Raw genomic sequence first — 26,665 nt, forward strand, 5'->3', positions numbered from 1 at the left:
CCCAGATTGGTGGCCAGGACCCAGGCAGTGTGAGTGCCACTGAAAATCAGCTTGCGTGCCACCTTTGGCACACATGCCATAGGTTGCCTACCCCTGCTATAGAAGGAAAGGATTTGGGGGAAAATGGGAAATCAAAATTTTGATTTTGGTTCCAACAACAAAATGGTTACAGCCCCACTATTCCAAAATAATTAATTATTTTTTATGAGGAACACTTTCTAAACTCTCTACTAGCACAAGGCACTAATGAAATACAGTTGGGAAAGGTATGCTCCAAATGTCAAAAATGATCAATGAGCAAATAAAAAAATATTTTAATAGTGGTGTTAGTTTTCATAAGTGATGCAAAATTACCACGTTGCCCATTACTAAACATGTTTCATAGTCCATTAATTCAGATCCCAAGCCAATACACGTTTACAGTGAGAACAGTGAGAGTACAGCCCAACACAGCCTTTTAGTGTGCAGGAAAGAAGGCAAGAGCTACAGAACGTTATAAGAAGTGAAGACTGAAGAAAACACAGTAACATCTTCTAGGTGTGAATATTGGAAACCTTTAATCCTGAAAATATTTACTGAAAGAACAATATTGAAAGCCAATCGAAGAAGCCTTGTTAAGTTTGCCTAGCATGCAGGAAAACATTTGTATTTGTTTGACATTCTTTCAGTGGCTAATTTTGCTTCTTTACCTTTTGAGGAATGGTATCATCAGGTGTCTCAGGAGGCTTACTTGAGAAGTCAGACTGAAAACAGGGCATTAAGTATAAACATATCAGAAAAAAACACTTTTGGGAAGAATGCCTGATGATATGTTCTCCTCTTTGCATGTATGTATAACTTCAACTAAGAGTGAAATATACTCACTATTTAAACTAGCCTAGTGTGGTCAGAACTTTGCATTATTAGTTGGTTTCATTCATAATTCTTAAAAAAACCCTTGAATACTCATTTGTATATGATTGGGATTTTCTCAAGAAAATAGAGACTTCAAAAATGAATATGGGGAACACATACCTTCTTTGAGAATGAACTGCCTGTGTTACAAAAGGGCACATGTACTTCTGCACATGGCCCACATGTGCATACAAATACACTTATGCATGTGTATTAGTATTTTCATGTGTGCAAGTCAGGTGTGCACACTAATCTAGGTCAGCAGGCCTAGAGTTTGAGCTATATTAATGGAATATGGTATCCATTTTGCTCAGAATTACTGAAGTGGATGAGATAAATTACACTTCTCACCAAAATCTATCAGTAATTTACAGTGGTGTAACAAGGTGCTAGAGGGTGAATTGAGTGCAACAACAGATTAGTGAAATCTTTCCCAACTCCCAAATCTAAAATTATGATTACATCCAACATCATGGTCCCAGGCATCCCCCATCTGCCCCACAACACCCCTCCCCCCCACAGCACTCCCCACAGCTCACCAGACCCTCACACATTATCCTGGGAACTTCATTGCCACTCACTGGCACCCTGCCCCGCAAAGCAGTGTTTTGCTCCCATCCTGGACTAGGGGTGGCCCCTCTTACTCCTGTCTGCCCAGCAGCTCCACTTGCTCTCACCACTTTCCCACACTCACATGGTGAAAGCCAAATTTGAGTGTGAGTGGCACTGCGAACTGGCACACGTGGTTGCAGTGCCACTCAAGTTTGGCCTCGCCAGGTTCCAACATCACTCAAAATTTGGTTCAACTGTCCCAGTGATGATGGAGGGGGGCTAGGCCAAACCTGAATGGTGCTGCAACCCCTGCCCACCCCGTAGCAATACCACTCAAATTTGGTCTGGCTTCCCCTCCGTGGTAAGGAGTGGTGGCAAGGCCAAATTTGGGTGAGTCGCACTGTGACCCCACGCACCAGGTGAAGTGCTGGAGCCCTGCTCCATCTTGCTGGGCCCCAGCGTGACTGCACCACTTGCACCTTTTTTAGCTATGCCACTGGTAATTTAATATGCTTGAAAACTTTAAGAACTAATTCCTCATGCAATGTTTTGAAAATGTACCATTCTACGAAATTAATACTATTAACAGGCCTATATCTTTTGCTCCTAATATACTTAAACAATGTTTTATTGTCCTTAATTCTGCAAGCCAGATTTCTTGTCTTTTTCCTTCTCTTATCAATTTTCCACAATTCTTAGCTTCTAATTCCTCTTCATTGATATCGACTTCTCCCTTTTCCCATTTATTTTATATTATTATTAATTATTATTTTAAATTGGTTCTTTCACTTTCCCTCTAAGACTCAGTGGATTTTTAACTAGCATAGCCTTCTTTTTCAATTGTGGCATTTTAAGGATCTAGTAAAATGGTCCTAAAAGGTTTCCAATTATAATTGAAATTTTTTGTTTGTAGTCTCAACCAATTTGGTTAAATTGTATTCAGCTTTGTGAAACTGGCCTTTTAAAGCACCAAATGTGTATATATATTGCTGGTTTGGACTTCACTTTTATGATGTGTAAACAGGTTATGATCACTTGCAGCTAAGTAATCACTAATTTTTATTTCTGTTATCAATTCCTCTTTCTGTCAAGAGGTTTAATATAGAATTTGCCCAAGGTGGGTGCAACATTTTTTGAGTTAGGAATTTGTCATCTATAATTTTTACATATTCGAAGGGTGTCTTAATATTGGTAGCATGAGATCTCCAGCATATGTTATTTATATTGAAGTCCCCGTTTTTTCTGCTACACAATATAGACAGATGCTTAAGGAGTCGGTCATCCTGTTCTCTAGCATCACTGGCAGTCTGTAGCAGACACCTAATAGTACCCTTTCTTGTGTTTTATCTGTTCAAACATCAATCCATAAGCATTCAAGATAATTTGCTTCTGAGCTGTTAATGACTAGGAAAAACATAGCATTATTTTTGACACTGCCATTTCACTCTCTTTCTGCCCACTTGATCCCTCCCACATAAGTTATGGGCAGGATTTTTAACATTCCAGTCATGCTAATCTTCCCACCACTTTCAGTAATACCAACTAGACTGAATTCATGCATTGTGATGAGCATTTTTTTTTAAAAACAACAAACACTGCACTTCAGAATAATAAGGCTTAAAAACTATTACAAACACTCAAATACTGTACACTTACCAGCAGATTTGTCTCTTGTTCAGTTTCTGGCATGTAAGGATACTGAATATAAAACATGTCATTTCGTACCATCTTCTTCCTCATTCTGCAGGGTCCCTCTGTCATCTCCAGCATACATTTATCCAGATGGGAGCCAATGGGAGGACCCCACAAACCTCGCTCCCTTAATAGTTCATACTCAATTTGAGACCACTCTTCTGTCACATATTTTAATGCATTCTGCTGACGCTGTAAATGCAAAGGTTTACAGGTTAACAACCAAGGTAAAATAATATTTCAAAAGAGATTCTGGTTTTAAAGAAATGACTGTGGTTAAACTGCAAAATACACTTCTACCCCGATATAACGCTGTCCTCGGGAGCCAAAAAAATCTTACTGCGGTATAGGTGAAACCACGTTGTATCGGGGTAGAGGTGTACTATATATAGTTAATAGAGTTTGATTTGATGTTATAGTACCTCAATGCTATTTTAATTACATTTCCAGTAACAATTTATAAGGTTTATAGTGCATTTTTTGTCAGTGACACATGAGCCGGCTTCTTTCTTTTTAATTAAAACTACTTCTAAATGATAAACATACAAGATGCATAACATTAATGCAAGTATTCTGGAAAGGGCTTTGTTGAATGAAGAAATTAATTCTATTTTGGATCCCTTCTCTGACTGTCCATACTTAAACATAATTCAGATATTACATTAACTACTAGCGCTATATTACTAGTTGGTTCCAAGTGATTGTTCCTCTGGGAAGCGGTTTTCTCAGATTTACAGCATGCTGCTCAGCAAGTGATCCTAACCATAAATGTGATTTGCTGGCTGCCTAGAAGAAAATGCTAGGTTCTGTGATTTCATTTCAGGAGGAACAGATCTGGTAAAGAGTTGCTACTTTCTATAGATACCATGATTAGAAACAACTGCTCTAAAATCTTGTTTCTGTTATAAAATGGAGTACTGCACGTATGGAATGTATGTATGTACTACTACTGCTACATGACCGCAGAAATGTTAGGTCAGGATACTCTGTCCCAACTGTCGTAAGAATACTTCTAATATTGGAGAAAAAATATTTTGAAATTTGCTCCAAATCATGTATGATTTCCTGTGACTCACATTACTTTTCTTGTGGGACTGCCACACTGGAAACTCCAAAGCTTATGTCAAAGATAAACAACCTTTCAGCTGGAGTGTAATGGGATGATGCTTTTACCAGTGAAGGAACTGCGCGGCTGGTGCATGGATGTTTAAGTACTGCAGACATCCTTACTAGAGATTATTTCATTTTTTAAAGCATCTACATGTAATTTATAATTTCAACTTCCCATCTCATACTTTGAGTATTATTATAAATATTAAAGCAAAAACTGTAAACATTAAAATAATCAATATGTAATAAACTCATTGTCCATGACACAGAAATATTTACCCCCCTGGTACAATCTCAGAAGTGGTCCCATGTCCAACTGACTACTCTTTACATGTTTCCACAAGTACCACCATTGCGACGCATGGTTTATATAAATAAGTCAACGTGTAGAAAACTATTTTCAAAAGTATGCCTTTTGTTTATTAAATTACATGACAGAGGCAATGACTGCTACACCAAAAAGGTTTTCCTCATTAATGTACTGAAAGACTCATGCATGGTTTTTTAATTTGATGTATAAAACCATGTAGTAACGGGCAGTGGTTCAGAGGACAGAACACCAGACTGGGAATCAGGAGGCCTTGGGTCTAGTCTCAGCTCTGATGGGTGACATTGGGCAAGTTGTTTCAGCTCTCTGTGCCTCCATTCTCTCTCTCTGACATTGTCTGTCTTATCTGTTTCAAAGTTAAGCTCTTCAGGACAGGGACTCTTTTACTAAGTGTTTGTACAGTGTCTTAGGGAGATACTATATGCAGTTTAATAGGCTCATCTTAATTCTAGTTAATTCCCTGGATACTCCCTTACCTCTTGATACTCTTTGTACTGCATGTCTACCAAGTCCCGAACCACTGCAATGTGAGTGAACATCCACTGGGAAATTTCCTAATCATAAACAAGACAGAACATATAGAAAGCAATTTTACAAAGGTAAATTTTTATTGCAAAATATATGTATAAAACATCTTAACTCTCACACAGAACAATTTCTTCTTAAAAATATGTTAGATTGATTTCAAACCATTTAATGCAGCCATTTTCTTTAGTTTAGCTCAGAAAACGGATCGTAAGGAAACACATGTTGGTATTATTTAATGGTGACCTGCAAATACTTTGAAAACATCCCAGAAATACACCAAATACCAAAGGGCAGGGGGCATTCAATAAATAAGGGATTTAAAACTTCAGTTAATTTAAAAGGAAAAAAATTAACTCTTATGAATGGTGCCCGGTTTGCAGACTCTGGAGACTGAAGACCTCTGTGTTCTGTGGTTCCTGCCAATGCATGACTCTTCACCTCATTCAGTTCTTGGCCCCTCTTCCAATCTGGCCATCTAGAGCTCCAGTTAAAACACCTGTGATGTTTTTTCTCGTATGAACACCTGTCCACCAGGAAATGGACTAGACCACCAATTCATTTCACGCAGGCCACTGAATACCTACTACGCAACCTAGGATTCTACTCTTCCACACCATGAGTAGCTCCTAAGGAAGTCAGATGGGGTTACTTGTGTCCCAGAGGAAGAAACAATCTACTAACAACCTGCTGAAACATCCAGATTCACATTTTTCTTCTGTTCTAACATCCAGACTCATTCATCATCGCTGAAGAGATACCATAGCACACACTACACTGGTGACAGCAAACAACAATGGCGCTGCTGGTTATCGTGGGGCTGAGTGGGTTTTTTCAGTTATTTTATTTTATTTTTTAAATAAAAACAACAATGCTATGCTGTTTTGTAAAGTTAATATCTTTTAAATATATTCTATGGTTGAAGTGCTTCAGAAGTCAACAATTTTATTGTGGCGTATACAGGGGGATATAATCTTTTATTGAGTTCTATTCTGCAGTAAAGAAAATACTGCTGAACAGTGTGAGGCTTTTTAAAGGAAACTTAACGTCAAACTTAACTAAACCATACAACACTGTTAAAAACCCAAGCACCTATCTTGCTTCCGTGGGTTGGCTCCAGTTTACTACAGTTGGATTTTGCAAATTGGGATGATGAAACATTACTAGTTTAGGGTCCAATCTATCCAAGCCCTCAAGCACAGGAATAACAAAGCATGTAAGCAGTTCCGTTGAGTACAATGGAATAACTTGCTGCTTAAAGTGCTTACTAGTGTGCCTTATGGAGCAGGAGTGAAGAAGTCTGGATATTCGGAAAGGGGGGGGTACTTTTTTCTCCTCTATTCCTCACTACTTGGGCATTCACCACATACAGTGAAGTGTGAAGTTGCTGGATTTTTCTCCCAAGTATTTGCACGTGATCTTTAATAAACAATACAAATTACCTGTGTAGAGAGATTATGTTTGTTGAGCCCACTCTCCTTTCGGTTTCTTCTTGATCCAGTCAACTTGGAAAGGCCAAACCCGCTGCTGACCCGTGACAGCTTTGATTGTGTGTTTGGAACTAAAGATTCCCCTCTACTGATGCACTTCTTCTCATGAGCTATAATATTAAAGAGAGTGCTGATGTTATTTTTCTGATGGAATTATCACTTTACGTAGCTAAGCACTATTCCCCCTCCCTTTTTAAATTAAAGAAATGACCAACAACTTTCATATACAATTAGATACTGTTAACCATAAGTCATTGAGATTCTTAACAAGTGGAATAACTGCTTTAAAGCATGATGGGTCCAGAAAGAATGCTGAACTCTGGGGTAGGTTTTGTTCTATGCATTTATGTTCACTTCATATTACACTGCTACTTCCATTACTCCTGGCCCCCCAAAAATCTGAAAATCTGGCTCTCCCATTGGAACAGATGTGGCTATTTTTTTCTCTTCTTTCAGAAATGTATCATTTAGGAGACAGCAAAAGTAGAGTAATCAATTGTGTATTCAGTATCAATTTGAAGACTCCAGGGTAAAAATAATGGAGATATGACAAAATATTTTTCCATCTCATTTTCCTTATGCTTATTTGCCACTCTTAAAGGAGCAGAGGGCATTTCCAAGAGGGCATCAATAACCAAAGGGCAGTTACAGAGCTGACAAGTTGCATTCTCTCTTTAGCATTATAAATAATGTAAATAAGGAATGCTTCTAACAGATTTTGGATAGGCTGGGGCTACCAGATTATAAACAAATACCACATTTATATTGTGGCAACCCCCAATAAGCTGCTTTCTAAACACAAATGAAAACACCCAGCCCCCTGCCCTGAAGATTTTCAAAATAGAAACTGAGAGCTCAGCTGCAGTTCTCAAACACTTTCCTCATACTTATGTTGTTTTTACTTATATGGAACCTACATCAATTCACAAATATTTTCAATGTGTGTAGAACAGGTATGATTGTTACACACTTAAGATACTCGACATAAAACCAGGAAAGCAAGGAAATGAGAAGTGAAGCCACTTAACAGTGCACAGGTTCTTGTACTCTTCCCACAGGCACAGACCTTATAACTACCGTACAACACAGTCTACACACCCTTAACCATGCCCCCTAAGGGTGCCAGCCATTCAACAAGCCTTTTACCAAACTACCCTCAAAACACACCAATTAACAACTAGTATTACAATGGGGTAGCATGATGGAGGGGGTGTGTGCAGAAGGGATGCCGAGGGAGTAGTCTGATGCTGAGGTTGGTATCCATAGGGGCCAGGGCTGGACTAAGGAAATCTGGTGCTTAGACATACTATGACACTGTCCCCTCCAAAGCCCCAAAACTGTATCATGGTTCTGCCACCTCCCACCTGAAGTGGAAATGACAGATGCCTCTGGGAGTCAAGGCCAGCACGAAGCCAGCTTTCCCTCCCCCCAAAAGGGGCAACAAGGACCATCTCCCCTTGAGAGTAGCAGCAGGGGTCCCCTTCATCTCTCCTGAAGAGGGAGGGGTGGCAGAAGGCTGGGCCACCACCAGCAGCCAAGACACATTTGCATGGGTGGGGTGTGGGCCAGGCCTGCTACAATCTTCTCTGGCCACAAGGGAAGTCCTCTGTTGAGGTGGGATTGGTAGAGTTCCCAGAGCTGTGGATGCACTTGAGATGCACCTCTCAACCTCCTTGAGGCACACCTCTGAGAAGCATTGTTTCAGATTGTCTGCAGAATCAGGCAGAACACTGTTTCAGTTATGCTTGGCTTGTGTTTTCAAGCTTTTCCTGAAACTAGAAACTTATTTTTAATTTTAAATAAATGGAAGACTAGATTCTGACTTAATCACGTATCTGCAGGAGCTGGTGCCTAGGCACATACCTATCATGTCTATGCCATAACTCAGTCGTGCTATGAAGGTTGAGTTCAGGCTCTGCTGTAAGGTATGTAGTGTATGATACTTGTAATAGCAACGAGTCCTGTGTCTATAAGTGGAGGAATAGATGATGCACACTGTTAAGTAGCTTATTTTTTATTTTCCTTGATTTTATAGTTTTGCATCATATGTTATGTGCATTGCTACCTTAACCACAGAAAGTCTGTCCTACCCAAGGCTGTCTCAGTAATAGAGCTCTGACTACCAAGGGAGCTTGCCTGTCCCCTTCTTACTGCTGTAGACTTTAGGAGGTGGAATATGGTGGGAGAGAGAGAACTGGGGATTGTTGCAGGGAAATAAAGAAGGGTGAAAGAAGCAGTATTGCCAAATCTAAACATCTAAAAATCATGTATCAGGTCCCTCAATATCATGAAATTGACAAAAACCAACCAACAGCAGCTTTATAAGTACTGTTAATACCACTCCACTTCTTTTGTTTGCTGTCTGATTTTTGAGCCACTAGGGGAAGCAACTACCATACGTGATCATTTCAGGTTCACTATTCAACTTTAAATTCACAAACAAATATGTGATCCTGCCTGTTAGCTTCTTGAAGAGGACTTCACTTACCCTCTCCTGACGCCGAGCTTGGGGGAGCTGCCATTTTATCCCTCTTCATCCCCTCTCCACCAGCCTGCCTCCCTCCTAATCCTCTCTGCCTTTTCTTTGTATGGCCAACTCTTCCTCCCAGGCTTCTACATACAGCCTCCTGCCTATCCTGTTTTCTCTTCAAAAACTACCTATTATGAGGGATCTACTGAAGATTCACTTCTCGGACAATTTTTCCATAAACACTCAATTTCCACAACAAAAGTCCAGCCAGATGTAGAAAACCAAGAATTTTAAGATTTCAGAAAGACACCTTAACAACCAGCCTCTCCATAATTAGTTTTTAATGCCTGCCATTTATTGTTTTAAAAATTAAAATGATAGCATAAACTAATCAAGACAAAACGTTAATGAAAGTTTTGGCTGGGTTAGAAAGTATTTGGCATGGCAAGGTGTGATGGAAAAAGTGTAAGGAACAGAATCATGCAAACCATTTTCACACTATGCCCGTCATCGAGGCCAGGTTACACTATACCATCTTGCTACATGAGGAGTATTTGTCCATTTTTCTTCATCTTAACTGGTTTCACAGCCATATTTAATATTCTCTGTATCGAAAAGACCTAACTAAATTGGGAAAACTTAGCACTGAAATGAATGAGTGGGAGCTTAGAATCTCACTGTCCTTTCTGGGATGCTAACAGGAACCTACTGCTAATCTGGATTGTTGTCCCAAATTCCACTGGTCGCTCATTTCTTTTAAAATATGAATAAACAATAACCCATAGAGACTAACCTTGTCCAATAAAACAAATGTGAAACCAGCAAATAGTTCAGTGCTATGGGCATCAGATGCCTCTTTCAGTCTGCAGTTATAGTACCATGATAAAATGCTGAAGATATTTTAATTCCTATTAATACCCCAACCTTTGTTTAATTCCCCATCCTTGTTTAGTGAACCGCTAACACAGAAACAGTAGTGTCAGAGCTGCTGACAATATGACTTACTGATGTTCAGGCCTCAGACTTGCCTCAAATAGTATTTTCGCAGAAATTATACTGGGATAAATTTTATTAAAACAATTCTGAAGATAAGAGTTATAACTAATCAGACTGGCATGCATAGAATAATAACCATTGCTCTAGTTCTAGAATAGAAATGACCTTATAAGATAAATAGTAATGAAGGATAGGAATATAATTAATGCCAGTCAACGTGGCTTTATGGAAAACAGGTCTTCTCAAATAGATTTGATTTCAGTCTTAGAGGAGAATACAAGTAAATGTAATATATTTACACTTCTATAGGGATTTAAAGCAAAGTGGATTAAGAATTTGCCAACTGCCAGATCTCAAAGTAGCCGTCAATGGGAATCATCATCCAATGGGAGTGTTTCAAGTGGGGTTCTGCCAGGATTAATATTAGGCTTACATTTTTTAACATTTTCATCAATGATTTGGAAACAGAAAAATCACTGCTAATAAAATTTGAGGATGACAGAGGCTGGCAGAAAATAACCACGAGGACAGATTACTCATACAAAGAGATCTGAAGCACCAGGTAAACTAGGCCCATTCAAACAAAATGTGTTTTAATAAAGCCAAATGCGTTATACATCAAGGAATAAGGAATGCAGGCCATATTTACAGAATACAGATCTGTATTATGGAAAGCAGTGACTCTGAACAGGATTTAGGGGTCATACTGGACAAGCCAATCAACATGAGCTCCCAGTATGATGCTGTGGCAAAAAGGGTTAATGCAATCCTGGGATGTATAAACAGGGAAGTAATGAGTAGGAAAGGTGAGACTGATAATGCAATATTACATATAGTTCCGGTGTTCATATTTTAAGAAGGATGTTGAAAAATTGGAGAGGGTGCATAAAAGAGCCATAAAAATGATTCAGGGGGGTGGAGAAAATGTCTTACTGTGAGACAAAGAGCTCAAAGGTTTAGCTTATCAAAAGAAAGCTTGAAAGGTGACTTCATTAAGAGAAGAACATTTTCTCAAGGGAAGAAAATACCTGATACTAAAGGGCTCTAATCTAGCAGAGAAAGGCATAACAAGAATGAGTGGTGGAAAGCTGCACCAGGACAAATTCAAATGGGAAATAAAGAACAACGTTTTAGCAGTGAAAGTGATTAATCATTGGAACAAACTACCAAGAAAAACGGTGGATTTTCCATCTCTTGATGCTTTCAAATCAAGATTGGATGCCTTATGAAAGATATCCTTTAACCAAACACAATTATGCTTTGGTCAAACAAAAGTTCTTGGGCTCAGTAAAGGGGTAACTGGGTGAAACTTAATGGCCTGTGATCATATTAGATAATCTAATGGTCCCTTCTGACAGTAAACTCTACAAATCTAAGAATTTAGGATGTTACACGTTTTTGCTGCCACAAGTACAGGATAAGTGCATTATTCACAAGAGGTGGACATATGACAAATGAGTTGTACAGGTCCTCCCAAACAAGAGAGAATAAATTTTTTAACCCATGCCATCATGTTTTATTTATGCTATAAGTGCATCTTATTTTGTCTGTCTTTTATTGCTAAATATGTTTGTCTAATGGTCTGCAATTTGTACCATGGTTTGAGAAACATATGCCAGTTTGTTAGGCAGAGGCGCTGGTGTGATTGTAGTTATATCTATCAATAAGTGCTATAAGCATACATGCAGAATACACACATCCTAAGTTCATTATTAAGGGTACAAAACACATTAGACTGAATATCTGGTGTAGAAGATAACAGACCAATTTGATATATTTTGGAATCATGTATGTTCACATTTATTCTTACCTAAGTGATTTTGCCAGCATTTTAAACTTGCTTCTTCAATAAAAGGCCTTGCTACGACTATATCCACATGGCCACGGTCATTAACAGGTAGTGTGACTTTGAATACCTCTTCTAAAACTTGTTTCTTACTGTGAATCAGCTCTGTCCATACTCTGTTTATGGCTTTTAAAAGAAGCTGGCGACCTAAACAGGTAAAAAGATCATAAATAATTTCCCACTATATTTTTGCAGTTTTACAGTAAGTATTAATGAGCTGAGTGAATAATTCATATAAAAATATACATCTAATAAAGAAAGCTTTGTATTCCCCACATGCAGAATGTCTGTGACCAGATTGCTTTTTCCTCAAATTCTTTGAGAGCATTTGACCAATTTTTTTTTTCCTCCTTCCAGGGACTGATGATCACAAACACTTCTCTCTGAGCATTCATCATTCCAGCTGTGTTGATTTAGTTGTGTTTTTTTTCAGGTAAGTCATACAGCATTGCTTCTGTTTCCTGATTGGATAAGTAAGCCAACAAGTCCACTACAAATATACTGACATGCGTATTCAAAATTTGGTTTCCAGTAATTCTTACACATGTTAACTTTTAAATTCACGTTCATTCTGCTAACCTTGAACTCATAAATGTTTGTGGGAAGCAAACACAAACAGGCACAAACACAGCCAAAGAACATTCATGTGACAACTTAAAAAAAAAAGTATTTACAATATTGTTCAGAGCATTCAATACCTATAATTAATCTGGGACTCAGTCTTGTTTTCTGAATCACGTCTTCCTTTCCACATTAACTATTATCTTAATTTCATACTTTTATCTCCTCCTCAAACTGGCACCCAAGTAAGTGAGGTAGCTAATATTTTGAGACTGTGGCAGTATATTTCTGGTGTTATTAGGAGAGATACAATGTTTTAGCTGAAGGCTGCTGCCTATATTCTGCCTATGAAAGCTACCAATGAAGAATATGGAACTGGTATATCAACAGTAGCGTGACTGGGATTAATTGAGCTCCCAACCGGACTTTCTTCACTAGTATTACTCAATCACACAGACTGATGGTGGTGAGCTGTGTTTTGTGCCCTTGAGATATTCCCGGGCATAAGAAAAATGACAAAAAAGAATCATTAAGGACTTAAACTTCTCCCATTTTAAAATAATCCCTTCAGTGATATAGACCCAAGCGTATTTGGAAAGGGTTTGGTTAACTGGGAAGAGAGAGGACAAGAGAGGGTTGAACGGGACAAGGCAGACAGAAGTGGTCACTCCTCTTCGGAACCGAGAATGGAACTCAAGATTCCAGAGTTTCACCATTCCTCCACTGTCAGCAAAGAACTATGAAATATACTGGGCAAAGTGTGTGTCTCCATCCACTTCTAGTGCTGTTTCACATAACAGCAAGGGGTTGTCATCCTCTATCAGTTACTCCCATAGCTCAAGTGGCACAGGTCTGTTTGGTGGAAATAAAGGTTCCAACCCTGCTGATAAAGCATGCGGATGTCAGTGTGATGCCACATGACTGAATTTGTATTTTCAGCTTCCTTTTTTAAAAAGCTAGCAAATTACACCAAAAAATCCCTACGTTAAAAGAACGTTACTAAACTTGCAACATCAAGCACTCAGAAATTAGGAAATGCCACAATAAAGAGTGCCTGTGCAACCTTAACTCAGCCCCTTTGTGCATAAGCACTTTGATACAGTCTTTGATTACATGATCACATACTTTTATTTCCACAGGACTCCTGCTTCATTCAATGCATAGTATGAACCTGCTCTGGAGAAGAATCAGAGCTGTGTTAGTAAAGGAGGCTGTTGTCTATAAGTTCCCTGCCTCATTTGTTGTACAAGTTGAAAGATGTGTAGAGGAGGCAAGGGATTGTAGGAAGAAAAAGGATAATCTCATGTTGAAGGCAGCTGAACGCTGCCCTGGACAAGTGGATTCTACACCTGCCTTTGACAGTGAGTTCCAATGCGACACTGTGCAAGTAACTTGCACCAAACTTTTCCACAGGAGATCACTGATTATGTGTTTCTTATTTTCTCAGTGCCTGATTTGAGATCCTGGGGAATGATGTGCTGAGCATTCAGGACAGCAATGGAAGATGTGCTTTGAACATACAGAAATCAGGTTCTAGGTGTCTCAAAAGGGCCACCAAAAATTAATGGATACTCTTGACCTTAGTCTCTCTATGCCTCAGCTCCCCATCTTGCAAAATGGGGATAATACTCTTTATTCACACAGAGATGTTGGGAAAAAGAAAGATTACCTACTGTATAGTAACTGAAATTCTTCAAGTTGTGTGGTCCCTCTGGGTATTCACTGTGGGAACGCATATGCTCCTGTACCCAGAATAGGAAATTCTTCAATATTAGCGTCTATTGATCCTTTCAGCCGAGGACATAAAAGGCAGTGTGAACTGACCACCACTCCAGTTCTGACTCTGCCATGAATCACGTGATGATGAGAGCAGAGGGGAAGGAAGGCAGGTCATGAATAGCCATAGGGATCATACAGCTTGAAGAGTTACTGTAAGGCAAGTACATTTTCTTTCTTCTTTGATTGCTGGCCTTATGTCACTGGGGGTAACTCCCAAGCAGTATTTGTTGGGGATCAGCGCGCAAGGAAGGATGCTGTACCATGGAGTGGGGGATCACTGAGGCGAAGGACTACCCCTTCCAACCATAGCTTGGACTAATGCGTAATGCCTAGTGAAGTTGTGTATGGAGCCCCAGCTAGCTGCTTTGCATATCTCTCCAATGGGGATTCCCTATAAGGAGGCTATTGATGCTGCTTCGGCTCTCACAGAATGGGCCCTGACAATTAGAGGAGGATGGGGTTTCATGAGATCATAGCAAAGGATGATGCAGGGAGAAGTCCACTTAGAGACCCTTTGGGAAGAGATAGCTTTCTAAAGGTGACAGACAAGCCTGGGGACTTCTGAAAGGGAGCCGTTCCATGCTGTTAGAAGGCTACAGCCCTGCACACATCCAAGGAATGAAGCCTTGTCTCTCCTATGTTGTGGTGAGGCTTGGGGTAAAACACTGGAACGTGAACAGTCTTGTTAGGGTGAAACTCAGAAGAAACTTTAGGGAGGAGCTTTGGATGTAGTTAGAAAGAACCCTTGTGAAAAACTGCAAAAGGTAAGTCCACCATGAGGATACCAAGCTCTCCAACCCTTCTAGCAGAGGTAACTGCCATCAAGAAGGCAATTTTCATAGAAAGGGGAAGGAGGGAACTGGAGGCCAAGGGTTCAAATGGTGGTTTCACGAGTGCAGAGAGGAAGAGGTTCAGATCCCAGACAGAGACTTGTTTTGCAACGGGAGAGAATGTCCTTATGATGCCATCAGTCACTCTGCAGTAATACGGTGAATAAAGACTGAGTAGCCCTCCATCTAGGGGTGGGAAGGGCTGACGGCTGCCAAATGTACCTGTGGGGAGCTGACTGATAAGCCGGTCATCTTGAGTGAGAGAAGATACTCCAGAATGACAGGAATATCCAGTGCCACTGCATGTAAGTGATGCTGCTGGCACCAAAGGGAGAATTGCTTTCACTTTGCAGAGTAGCATTTTCATGTAGAGGGTCTCCTGCTGTTATTAAGGATGGACTGAATTCCCTCACAGTATACTCTCCCTATGCATGCAGTCCATCAATAATGATGCTGTCAGCTGTAGAGATGTTGAGCTTCAATGTTCCCTCATTCTGGGAAAGCAGGCTCCAGAATGGTGGCAGGTAGATACATGGGTGAGAGGCTAGCTGTAGTATGCTGGTAAACCAGATTTGCTTCAGCCACCAAGGCACCATAAGGATCACTATTGAGTTTGAACTTCCTGAGTACACAAGGAAGTGAAGGCATGGGAGGGAAGGCATACATCAGTGGTTCTGACCACTGCACCAGGAAGACATCCCTTCTGATAAAGAGGCCTTGGGCCACCTGGGAGCAGTATGCCAAGTGCTTTTTGTTGTCTCGGGACGCAAAGAGATCCCAAGATGGAAACATTCATTGCTGGAAGATGTGTTGTGCTTTTGACAGGTGATGTTCCCACTCATGTTCTCTTTGTAAAGACTGCTGAGACTCTCCACCAGTGAATTCATCACCCCTCAGATGTGTACTGCTCAAAGGGTGATTCCTTGCCTGATGCATAAATTCTACAGGTGGACCACTTCTCTGCAAAGTCGTCTTGCTCCTCTCTGCTTGTTTATTTAGCAGAAGAGGTCGATACTGTCTGATCTGACCTCTAAGTGGGTGGACTGAATGATGGGTAGAAATATCTTACATACCTTGTGAACTGCTCAAAGCTTGAATAGGTTGATATGTATCCCAGATTCCTGAGGCGATCAGAAGCCTTGGCCTGTTTGGTTGCCAAAATGTGTTCCTCATTCTAGTATGGAGGCATCCAAGATGACTGCATTTGTAGGTGGTTCAGAAATGAAAGGGAACCCCAGGCATACTTTATCCTTGTTCTCCAGCAGATGAGTGATGTCAACATGTCTCAAGGAAGAGAGACTCTCTCATCCAAGGAGTCCTTTTTTGAGGCACAGATTGACAATAGCCAGATTGAAGGCATTGTAAGTACAGTGACATAAGCGCACACCACCATGTGGCCCAACAGGAACAGATAGAATAGGGCTGTAAGTCTGAGGTGAAGCTGGTCAATGAGATCCCTCATAGCAAAAAATGTTCCTGAGGTAAGTAGGCCCTCGCTATGTCTGAATTCAGGTTCACCCCAATTAATTCTATGGTTTGTCTGCTGTGAACATGGACTTGTCTAAATTGGCTTGCACTGCAAGTGAATGAAAGAGTTAAAATGAGATAGTGGGTGTTGCATATACCTTCTGGTATAACTGACCAGCGAACAGCCCGGTCATCCAGGTGAAGGTAAGTGGCCACCACTGCAACAACTTTTGTAAATACCAATAGGGCAGCCCAGAGGCTGAAAAGGAGCATGCTGTAGTGAAAGTGTTCTTGGCTCACTACAAAGCACAGAAATCGTCTGTGAGTGGGGCGAACATCCACATGAAAATATGTCTTTCCAATAGAGGGTTATATACCAGTTGCCTGAATTGATGGAGAGTATTATAGAGGCCAGAGTGGTCAGTTATTCTGAACTTTGAGTGTTGTATGAAGAAATTCGATTGTCTGAAGTCCAGAATGGGCCTCCAGCCACCTTTCTTTTTGGGGACAAGGAAGTACCTAGAGTTAAAGTCCTTCCCTGTGTGAGAAGGTGGTATAGTCTCTATTGCCCTCAATTGAAAAAGGCAGTCTGACTCCTTTTTCAGAATCCTCTCATGAGAGAGGGGGGATCCTGAAAAGGGACAAGGAAGGTTTTTGTCTTTTTTTTTGGAGGGGGGAGGGAAGAGAGGGAGCCATTCTACCATTTGACAGAATATCCAGGACCCACTTGTCCATTGCAATAGCATGTCACACTAGGAGAATGGGTGTGACATTGGGCAAGGGAGACTGGCTGTCCACTCACTGGCTGTCAATAAAACTAAACACTTTTCTAAGATGTAGCTTCAAAGTAGAGGACAGGGGTCAGGTGCCTAGCCTGACATTTCTTGGAAGTTCATACATCATCTGTAGAAAGGCGGCAGTGGTCAATGCCGAGACAGAGGAGGCCTGGAGTATTTTCTGCAGGGTACCGGAGTATAAATAGCCAGAGAGAGGAGGGTAGCTTGTGAATCTTAGAGTATGCAACAACTCATTCGTTTGGTTACTAAAGAGATTGCTGTTGTCAAAAGGAAAGTCCTCAATGGTGGTTTGGACCTCTTTGGGGAACCCAGAGGCCTGCAGCCATGAAGCCTATCTCATGATTATTGAGACAACCATGGAGCCTATTACTGTGTCAAGGGATGCCTGAAGAGAAGAACTTACTATGGGGGTGGAATTAAGGTTGCAGATACAACTTTAAACTCTGACATTTCTTAACTTTTGAATCTTTGACTTTTCAACCTTACCAATGTTCTTTTAGCACAGTTTTTTTGTCTGTGTAATAATATATATAACCTTCATGAAATTAGAAATGCTCACCTCACTGAATCTTCTCCTCTAAGGGTGGTTCTGTCAAACTGATCCTGATGAACACTAAGAAGGGTACAGAACAGGAATGGGGTGGCCACTCTCTCTCTGGGATAAGGATTGACTGTGAACTTAACTTTTACCCTGATGTTCCTTATTCCTAAAGCTGCTTCTTTCCTATCTACCTATTTCTCCTGTTTCTTTTCTTCATGTATGATTAGGGGCTCTTTGGTTCTTCTCTCCTACCTGCTTCTCATGCATCCTACCCACTGTTTAGTGCTTTTCAACACCCATCTGTGATAATCCCAGTTTCCCTCTCTGGACCAAGTTGGTAGATAATTTCCAGATCCTGCTGTTTTCACTGAATTATATACCTCATGCCTAACCCTAGTTATTTCTTACCTCTGTTTACCAAGACCTAGCTGCCATACACAAAAAACTATCGATTCATATTGGACTAGCCTCTCTCTCTCTCTCTCTAAACAAATTTTGCTTCTAATTAGTATTGTTAACACTTTTAATGGCCTTTATACCATATCAGGAAGGGACTGAAATGTTCTTACAGTTTTGATAAATAGATAGCGGACACTGGATGCTTCTCAATATTTCTGTGAAGTGTTCTACATTTTTGATATGGTTTACCATCGCAGATAACCACAGTCTTCTTCTGCCAACACCCCCCACGAAAAAATGGGAAGAAGACTGGTGGCGAGGAAGGGAAGGAGAAGAATAAAAACATTTTAAGAATCTAGTGTTAACAGAAATGTGAGGTTTAGCTGCTTTTTTTATTACCTTCGCTAATATCTTGATTGTAGACTCCATCTGGTTCTATGTCAGAGGGAATCATGATGTGCCAAGTGGTCATCCTGGCTTCTGCTTCCAGTCCAAACCCATCAACACCGCTACAATAAATTTAGAATGAACAGAAGCAGATAGGGTTTAAGAACTGAAGTGTTTAATCTTTCTGTGGTATCATCAAACTGAATCAACATGTACTGCTACAGGAGCAGAGACATATGGTCCCTCTTGTTTTGGGGACATGCAGCCTCATTCTGAGCTGCAGTTTTATGAAGAAGGGCATGGTGTTCTACTAAAGTAACTGGGGAAAGATAGGGTGGAACTTGTACAATTCAAATTAATGACAAGTATTGAACGGGAAGCATTAGATTTCTGCTGGTATTAATACCCAAGAGACTTTGGATAAATACAAAGAACAAACCAGGAAAAAAAATTCACTGGAAGAATATGAATATCCAGAAAATTCAGATATTTTACACTATTGAAGCTTAATAAGACTGATGAACAAGGTATATTCATGTACCAATATCTTAACATATTTGTGGAAAAGGAGATAGGATTATAACCCTCAGACTGTATTATCCAATAGTCATTTTGTTCAAGATGAATCATTTCAGTTATCTTGCACTTTCCTGGCATCAAACATTATAAACAGATACCCACAATTTTGCCAACTGTTTGTGATTCATCAGTAAGCATCCGTAGCTTAGAGAGGAAGAAGAAACACTGTACAAGACTGACTCTAGTATGATGAATTTAAGTCTGAGATACTTACCTTCCCATATGCAGATTAATCAGGCAATGAGCTAGACAGCAGATGAACTCCTGATCATGGTTCCCGGGTCCCAGAATTAGGTTTCTGTTCACCGTAAGGACCCTTAGAGAATCAAGGAGAGCAACTTGCTGAGGGACAGTTTTGTGTGCCCTTGAGAACTGATACAAGATGGTCCTATTCAGGCAGTGATAAACAGCATCCAGTGATAATCCCTGAGATCTTCTTTTTGACTGATGGAAAGTACAAAACAATTAATATAATGTCAGATAGTGAAATCTCCACACAAACTTATTTCTTCAAATCCTACACTGATTCTTTCAAAAAACTTTCATTTTACTAAAAGATCTTTGTACTGATTAATTCCCTCGCTCAATCCCAATATGTATTAATGTTCTGCCTGCCTGGAAATGAGAACTGAAGTCATGCTGATAAATGGACTGATAAGAATCTTGTTTTATGGTAACTTCTATGGTAACTTTTTGAAATGCTGTGTTCTAATTTCCACAACAAAGCTTCTCAATGAGATTCAGTGGAAGAGGAGAAGGAGGAATCTTTGGACTCATCTTACTACAGAAAAGCTCCCACAAATTCGTAACAGTTTTAAATCTAATTAATCTGAAAGCAAGTTAACTAATCCACTTATAAAAATGGTTCCCAGCATCAGAGTCTTATCTATGCTGCAGTAATGGTTTTAAGCCTGAATAATCAGGAAAATATCCCTAGAATAGACAAGACCTCTCTCTTCATCAGGCACTCAGACACCAGAGAGATGAATACAGCATACTCAGACAGGTGTATAAGTCAACTATCAAAATATTATATCATATCAGAACACTGACCTACTACATATAAACACCAAGAGGTCATGCAATGAAGGTGCAGACTGAAAAAGGGGGGGAAAAAGAAAAGAAAAGAAAAAGGCTGAGGAGAAAAGCCCATATATTTCCAAAGACCGAGCACTAACAAGAAAACTTACATTGCTCTTTTAGTCTCCGCTCCCAGTCTGGCATGAGAATGTCTAAACACTACGTACACAAACCTGCAAATCCTATGGTATGTAGCAGCCTAATACATTTCTCTGGAATCTTCATGCACTAAGGGCTTGCAAAATGGCACCTAAGATTGTTCCTATCTTCAGTAATATAGCTACAGAGTCTGCCAAATAATTTGTGGAGGGCCCAAGATGTTGGGGGATGAAGGGAGAAATCTTGTCCTGAGTTGTTTCCATTTATCTAGGCATTTATATCATGTTTATCATCATCACACTACCAAAGAGAAAGATAAGTTGGACAACCATTTCTTTCATCATACTTGCTGTTAAGGGGGTAAACTATGCCAGTCCAAGTTGCCAGGCAAGACCGCACAGGGCTCACAAAGGGAGAAAACTAAAAACTTGACTTTCTTGCTTATTACAGCTGTCCCCCTGCTGCATTCCTTTTTCCCCTCTCCTTTCTGTTTGTCCTGTGTGGCCGCCCCTCCCGGCCATTGTGCTAACTAAAGTCACAGCCCTATTCATAGGAATGGCTTGTACAGACTAACTGGAGCCATTGCTCTGCCTAGGGAGGGGGCTTCTTGCTTCTTTGTTTGGATCCTTTGTTCAGACTCGGGCTCGGTGTGGGGGGCGCTGCCCAGAAATGCAAGACCTGAAGTGGCCAACTAATTAAGCATATGAGTCATACCTGTGGCTCAGAACATGCCCAGGCATGCCTATGCTTACCTGCAGCCTTTCCCTGCCTTCTCTCCTCCCCTGTATCAAGAGGAGCCAATCAAAAGTACTGGTGGGAAACTGCCTGAGTTTGCCTTTAAAGCCGGACATTTTCTGATCAGACCTCGGAGAAGGTCCTTGCTTTGCCACCTGGTCTGATCAGCTAGGGGTCTTTGGGGGGCCCTCTCCCTGCTCTCGTTTGTTTTTGAGCGTACCCCTGTTTTTAAACTCCCCTCCCACGAACAACGAATTTGTGCCTGGAGATCTCCTGATTATTGTAAGTGAATCGAGTCCTCTCTCCATCCTCTGATGCTACTGCCGTTCCTGCCTCTGTGCTTGCTGCTGTCCTGGGGATTGGTAAGAACTCCCTCTTGCAGACTCCCCCGTCCTAGCTGCTGGCCTTGTTTCCCCAGCAGACAGACCCAAGCTAACTCCTTGGTCTGTATCTGTAATCTGTTTCTTGCTCTGCAGCGCCTTTGCTGCTAAAAATAAGCCTGTGCCGCTGCTAAGCTGTGCCTTCCTGAACTGTATCCTGGGCCGCCGGTCTGCAGCCGCCCCACTGCTGCAGCCACCACCACTCCCCCCAGGGGCTGTAACCTGGGCATACACCACTCTGCTCTCTGGAACTGCTCCCCCTCCCGATCAAAGAATTGGCATAGTGTAAGGTGCACCTATTAGAATCAGGTTGTTAGTCTAGATAAGTTGTAATTTCATTTTGCATAGCTGTGGTTAAGTTAGGTTTAAAGAACTGTTTGTATTGTGCTCTGTAAGTTAGGTTTAAAAAAGAATTGTTGCATTGTGTTCTGTTACTTGCTAATTTGTGTAGTCTTGGTTAAGTTAGATCATAAATAAGATTTTGCTGTGTTCTGTATAACTGTGGTTAAGTCTGTCTTCCCGCTGCCCTAACCCCCCCCCCCCCCCCAAAGCTTGCCCGTGTCTCCCCCTGAGCTCCCCAGTCACTCGTTGCAGTCTCTCTGCTGTTTAAACTTGCAGCCTGTCTGCTCTCTGTGTCTCCCTAAGTTTAAATCTCCCTCCGCAGCGCCGCTGCCTTTGGTTTCTGTTCCACCACGTGCTCCTCTTCCCCCCATCCCCCAACCACATTCCTCTACCACTGCCCCTCTCTCTCTCTCTCTCTTTTAATCCCTTCCCCCACGTGTTCACCCCGCTCCTACTGCTGCCAAACCTCAATTGTATTAGCATAAAAGTCTAGCATAAAACCCCATTGGTTACCCTTTTTCTCTCTGACACACTTCACATTTTACATTTACGCCACTGTGACACATTTTTACCTAGAGTTGTTGGTTATTTAACACATTTTACCCATAACTGTTAGTTGGTTATATGCTGCTGTGACACACCCTTTACATAGAAATTGTTAGCTACCTGTTACATTTATACTTCAGTGTTAATTGGTTACTAACTGTATTGTACCCCACTGTATTGTACCCCACTATTGGAACCCCCTATACTATTTACTAAAAGAAACCCCTCCCCAATTGTCTACCTTAACAAACCCGATACCCCTCACTATTGAATTTTCCGTTTTTGCATTTTCTTAATAAAGTTTATTTTGCACCCCACCAGTGCAGTAGTTGTCCCCCAAGATCCCCTACCTGCTGGCAGGGTCAATGTTATATTAACTTTAAAAGTTTTGCAGGCTAAGGAAGTTCTAGTTTCCTTAAAAATACAGGCAGTCCTCAACTGTACGACATTTGATTTACGACCAACAGCACTTATGACGTTTCTGAATTGACACCCTGATTTGACTTATGGTGCTCAGTCCTGCAATGGACTGTTTTGCGGTTCCGAGTTACGACGTTTCGACTTACAACGCAATTTTCAGGAACCAATTGTGTCACAAGTCCGAGGACTGCCTATATTAAGCTAAACTACATTTTAAAATGCGTATAGTATTTTAAAAAAATTCTCTTATAAAAGACACCACATCTTAGAATCAGCACCAGTAGATGAAATTATGCAAAATAGCCTAAATTATTTATTTAGATATTTACAAGCTATAAAAGAGTGTGAATGTGCATCTAATGCTCTGGACAATCTTTTAAAACTTATCAAACAAATATGCTCTCTCTGGGGCTGGGACCACCCTTTTGTTTTGTGTTTGTAGAGCACTGGGGGTCGTGGACCATGACTTGGGCCCATAGTCACTACAGTAATACTACTACTACTACGAAGAACTGTTACCTGTGCAATTAGCTGAATGATGAAGTCTACAAGGAGTTTGGATTCCTTGTTGAACATGCCCTGCCAAAGCTTATCCACCACACGCTGTGTAAAATAAAACACATTGTTCACCAGCACCTGGTAACTGCCACCACTTGTAATAGGCAAAGATGCATCTTCACCTAAATTACAAAAGAAAACAAAATGATTTAAACAGCAGCAAAAAAAACCCTCTCCAACCACCTACGTGTGTTCAGCACGCCCAATAGCTTTCTAAAGACTAATTTCTTTATTCTGCAACATGGAGAAAGTGCTACAGTCATTTGAATGAAATGCTACCTGGAATTGTTAGTCAAACAAAAGGAGCTTAACGTTGTATGCAAGATATTTATTGAACTGTAATAGTGACAATGTGAAGTGGACACTGAAGGCATATTTTTAATCACAAACCAAAACAAGGAAGGAAGGAAGAAAAACAATGCCATATGTGCATATTAAAGGATGCGTTAATATTTGTTGGGCAAGGCTTTACTCCACCAACTGATCTCTCTGAGGACAGAGCAGAGGCACACAAGTACAAATCCTTGTGCTCATGACTGAGTTCATGAAGTCAATAACATGACCTTTTGTATCCGTTATTGGTCAGATATAAGAGAAGCATCATGGACACCTGGTTTTGGTCACCTTCTGGAGCATGATGGCTAACAAGATCAGCACAACAGCCATGCCATACCCAAGTCTAAAGGTACTGAAAGGATTCAAGGAAATCTGAGGCCTCCAGACAGTTGCCTCACCACAACCTCCCCAATAACATTTTTCCAAAGAAGGAAATTCAGATAGGAGAATAGCTGGTAAGACTGTTCCAATAAAGTGATGGTTCCTTAAGCATGGAGACCTCCTATCCATCATTTGAGGATTCTCCCAAAGGAAGGCACTAAATCTCTATGAATGATGCACCTCTATATTTCTCTCTTACGCATACTCAGTACCTAGCACCGGGGACCCAAAATTGATACTGTAATACTAACTGCCACCAAGTTAATTCGATACATCGAGTTTATAGTTGGAAGGTATATCTGTATTTTGTCTAATGCCCAATGGTGTGTGTATTCACCTGCTAACATGAACACCTATACTTCATTTGCACATGAACTAACACACTGTTAAAAAACAAAGAACACTTACAGCCAAAATATATGCTTGTGTGGGTTTCTTCCTCATGACAGGAATAACAATTCTATGTCTGATTTCTCAGCAGGATGTACATCTGCTGACACAGATTCCGAGAAGGAATAAGAATTTGAAGATGAATGCATGTAGGGAGCTGCGGACTTTCAGATGGCGTGTACTATTTACTAGAAATTGTTCTGTATACCGTAATATCGATATTGTTCATATTAAACTAGTGCTAAACAAAACCATTTCCTAACAAATAACAGATCTTAGTTTACAACAACAGTCAAAGTCCCCAGGGTGTCTCACACATTCACATGCTAAGCATGGCCCTTGCCATAAGCTCTACTAGCAGTTTCCTGTTTCCTTATGACTAGCTAGTAGCTAGCTCTTATACTGCTGATGAATGGAGTAGAAAGAAATAAGGATTCCTCTTCCTGTTTCTGCAACTGCATGAGGCTGGCCATAACAGCAGTCCCAACACTTGGGGAATATAGGGGCAGTGCCTCAAACTGTTTCCTCCCAGGAGCAATTGGCTGAGAACCAGATGAAGCCATGGCTCTGACCTCCATCTCAAAGGAGATGGTCGGGCACCCCGGATAGGGACAACAGCATGCTACTCCCTTTAAATGGGTTTGGTAAATCACTTCCCCCTTCAAAAGCAACCGTCAGTCAAGGGATGGTGCTGCTCTGAGTCACAATGCTTTCCAGTGCATGCCCACAACAGTAGGTTTATGCACTGCCCCTTACCACGGGCTTCGTGCACATAGCACAATCTAGTCCTTTGTAAACACATACAGTGATTTTTAAAACAGTTGGTATCTTGCTCCCCACTGGCGCTCACCTGGTAAAAACTGAGGATCAATAGTAGTTCTACGCAACTGTATTTTATTTTTTTAACAGAGAGCTTATTCTGAGGTACTGTAACAAGTTGACAGTGTTTGCTTCAAACTCCCCACCATTAGCAGGTGTTGATCTTGCTGGGAACCATTAAGTGGGTTGCATTCGCTCACTGGTGCAGTTGACTTGTTACTCCTCGCCCCCCTCCATATACAAGGGAAGCGAGAACGTTCCTCATGCAGACAGAATTTAGAACAGACAAGTCTTGAAGAAATAAATCCTGGGGCAACCAAGCCTGGGGAGAAGGCTTCAGCTGAATTGACATAACTAAAAGGGAAGGCAAACCTGAGGAGAAGGTTTGATATGGGGTTTCATGTACTATTATTTTGGAATTACTGTTAATAAATTGGACCCTAGGAGGTACAACTCTTTGGATCCTGCAAATATGTAGTTTTATTTAAAAAGAGATAAAGCCCCATCCCTGCATGCGTCTCCATTCTCTCTGGTTCCAAAAGAAGATACTATCCTCTGCAGATGACTTCATAAACAATAACCATGGAAAAAAGAAGCAACACTTGACTAATAGGCTGCTGCCATTTTTAATAACAACCTCCATAAAATCTGCAATTGGTGAGCAGGGGACAGTGACAAATTTTTTCTTTTCTGACACTCCTAACACCAGACTAGGAGGAAAGGGAATGACCGGGGAAGACTTTAGTCTCACCCTAAAGAGGCGAGAGGCGCTAGAGGAGTTAAGCAGAAAACCCACAAAGGCCTCAGAGATCCAAGTTTGGCCACGGAGGAGGGATTGGGGAATAGGGCAAAGTGAGAATTCCTAGGGAGTTCAGCTGATGAGCATGAACTCAAACTGGGCATCTGAGCAGTGACGTCCCTGCACTAGTCTCAGGGCTGGTCTACGCTGGGAGGGGGAATCGATCTAAGATATGCAACTTCAGCTACGTGAATAGCGTAGCTGAAGTCGAAGTATCTTAGATCGAGTTACCTACCGTCCTCACGGCGCAGGATCGACGTCCACGGCTCCCCCTGTCGACTCCGCTACCGCCGTTCGCGTTGGTGGAGTTCCGGAGTCGACAGGAGCTCATTCGGGGATCGATATATCGCGTCTAGATGAGATGCGATATATCGATCCCCGAGAAATCAATTGCTACCGGCCAATACGGCGGGTAGTAAAGATGTAGCCTCAGAGCCATCTCAATGATCATCTGCCTCTCCTCTGTCAGTCCTTCCTACTGCCATCTAGATAACAAGCTTTTCAGGGAAAAGGACAGTGTCCTGTTGAGTTTGCTCA

At 41.1% G+C, this 26,665-nt stretch overlaps 1 protein-coding gene across 4 annotated transcripts in view; it reads right to left on the reverse strand.

Annotated features, from left to right (window-relative positions):
* Positions 1–26,665, reverse strand: part of WDFY3 (WD repeat and FYVE domain containing 3) — a 313,760-nt gene that overhangs the window by 44,295 nt on the left and 242,800 nt on the right. For all 4 annotated transcript variants that reach the window (XM_050945097.1, XM_050945098.1, XM_050945096.1 and 1 more), the window contains 8 exons: positions 23,365–23,525; positions 19,458–19,687; positions 18,677–18,786; positions 11,868–12,050; positions 6,544–6,701; positions 5,053–5,130; positions 3,103–3,330; positions 690–743 (listed from right to left, as the gene is read on the reverse strand). In XM_050945097.1, coding sequence (XP_050801054.1) covers positions 690–743; positions 3,103–3,330; positions 5,053–5,130; positions 6,544–6,701; positions 11,868–12,050; positions 18,677–18,786; positions 19,458–19,687; positions 23,365–23,525 — 1,202 coding nt within the window. The remainder of the gene's footprint in view (positions 1–689; positions 744–3,102; positions 3,331–5,052; positions 5,131–6,543; positions 6,702–11,867; positions 12,051–18,676; positions 18,787–19,457; positions 19,688–23,364; positions 23,526–26,665) is intronic.

This window comes from Gopherus flavomarginatus, chromosome 3 (genome assembly GCF_025201925.1).
Source record: "Gopherus flavomarginatus isolate rGopFla2 chromosome 3, rGopFla2.mat.asm, whole genome shotgun sequence".
Lineage (NCBI taxonomy): Eukaryota > Metazoa > Chordata > Testudines > Testudinidae > Gopherus > Gopherus flavomarginatus.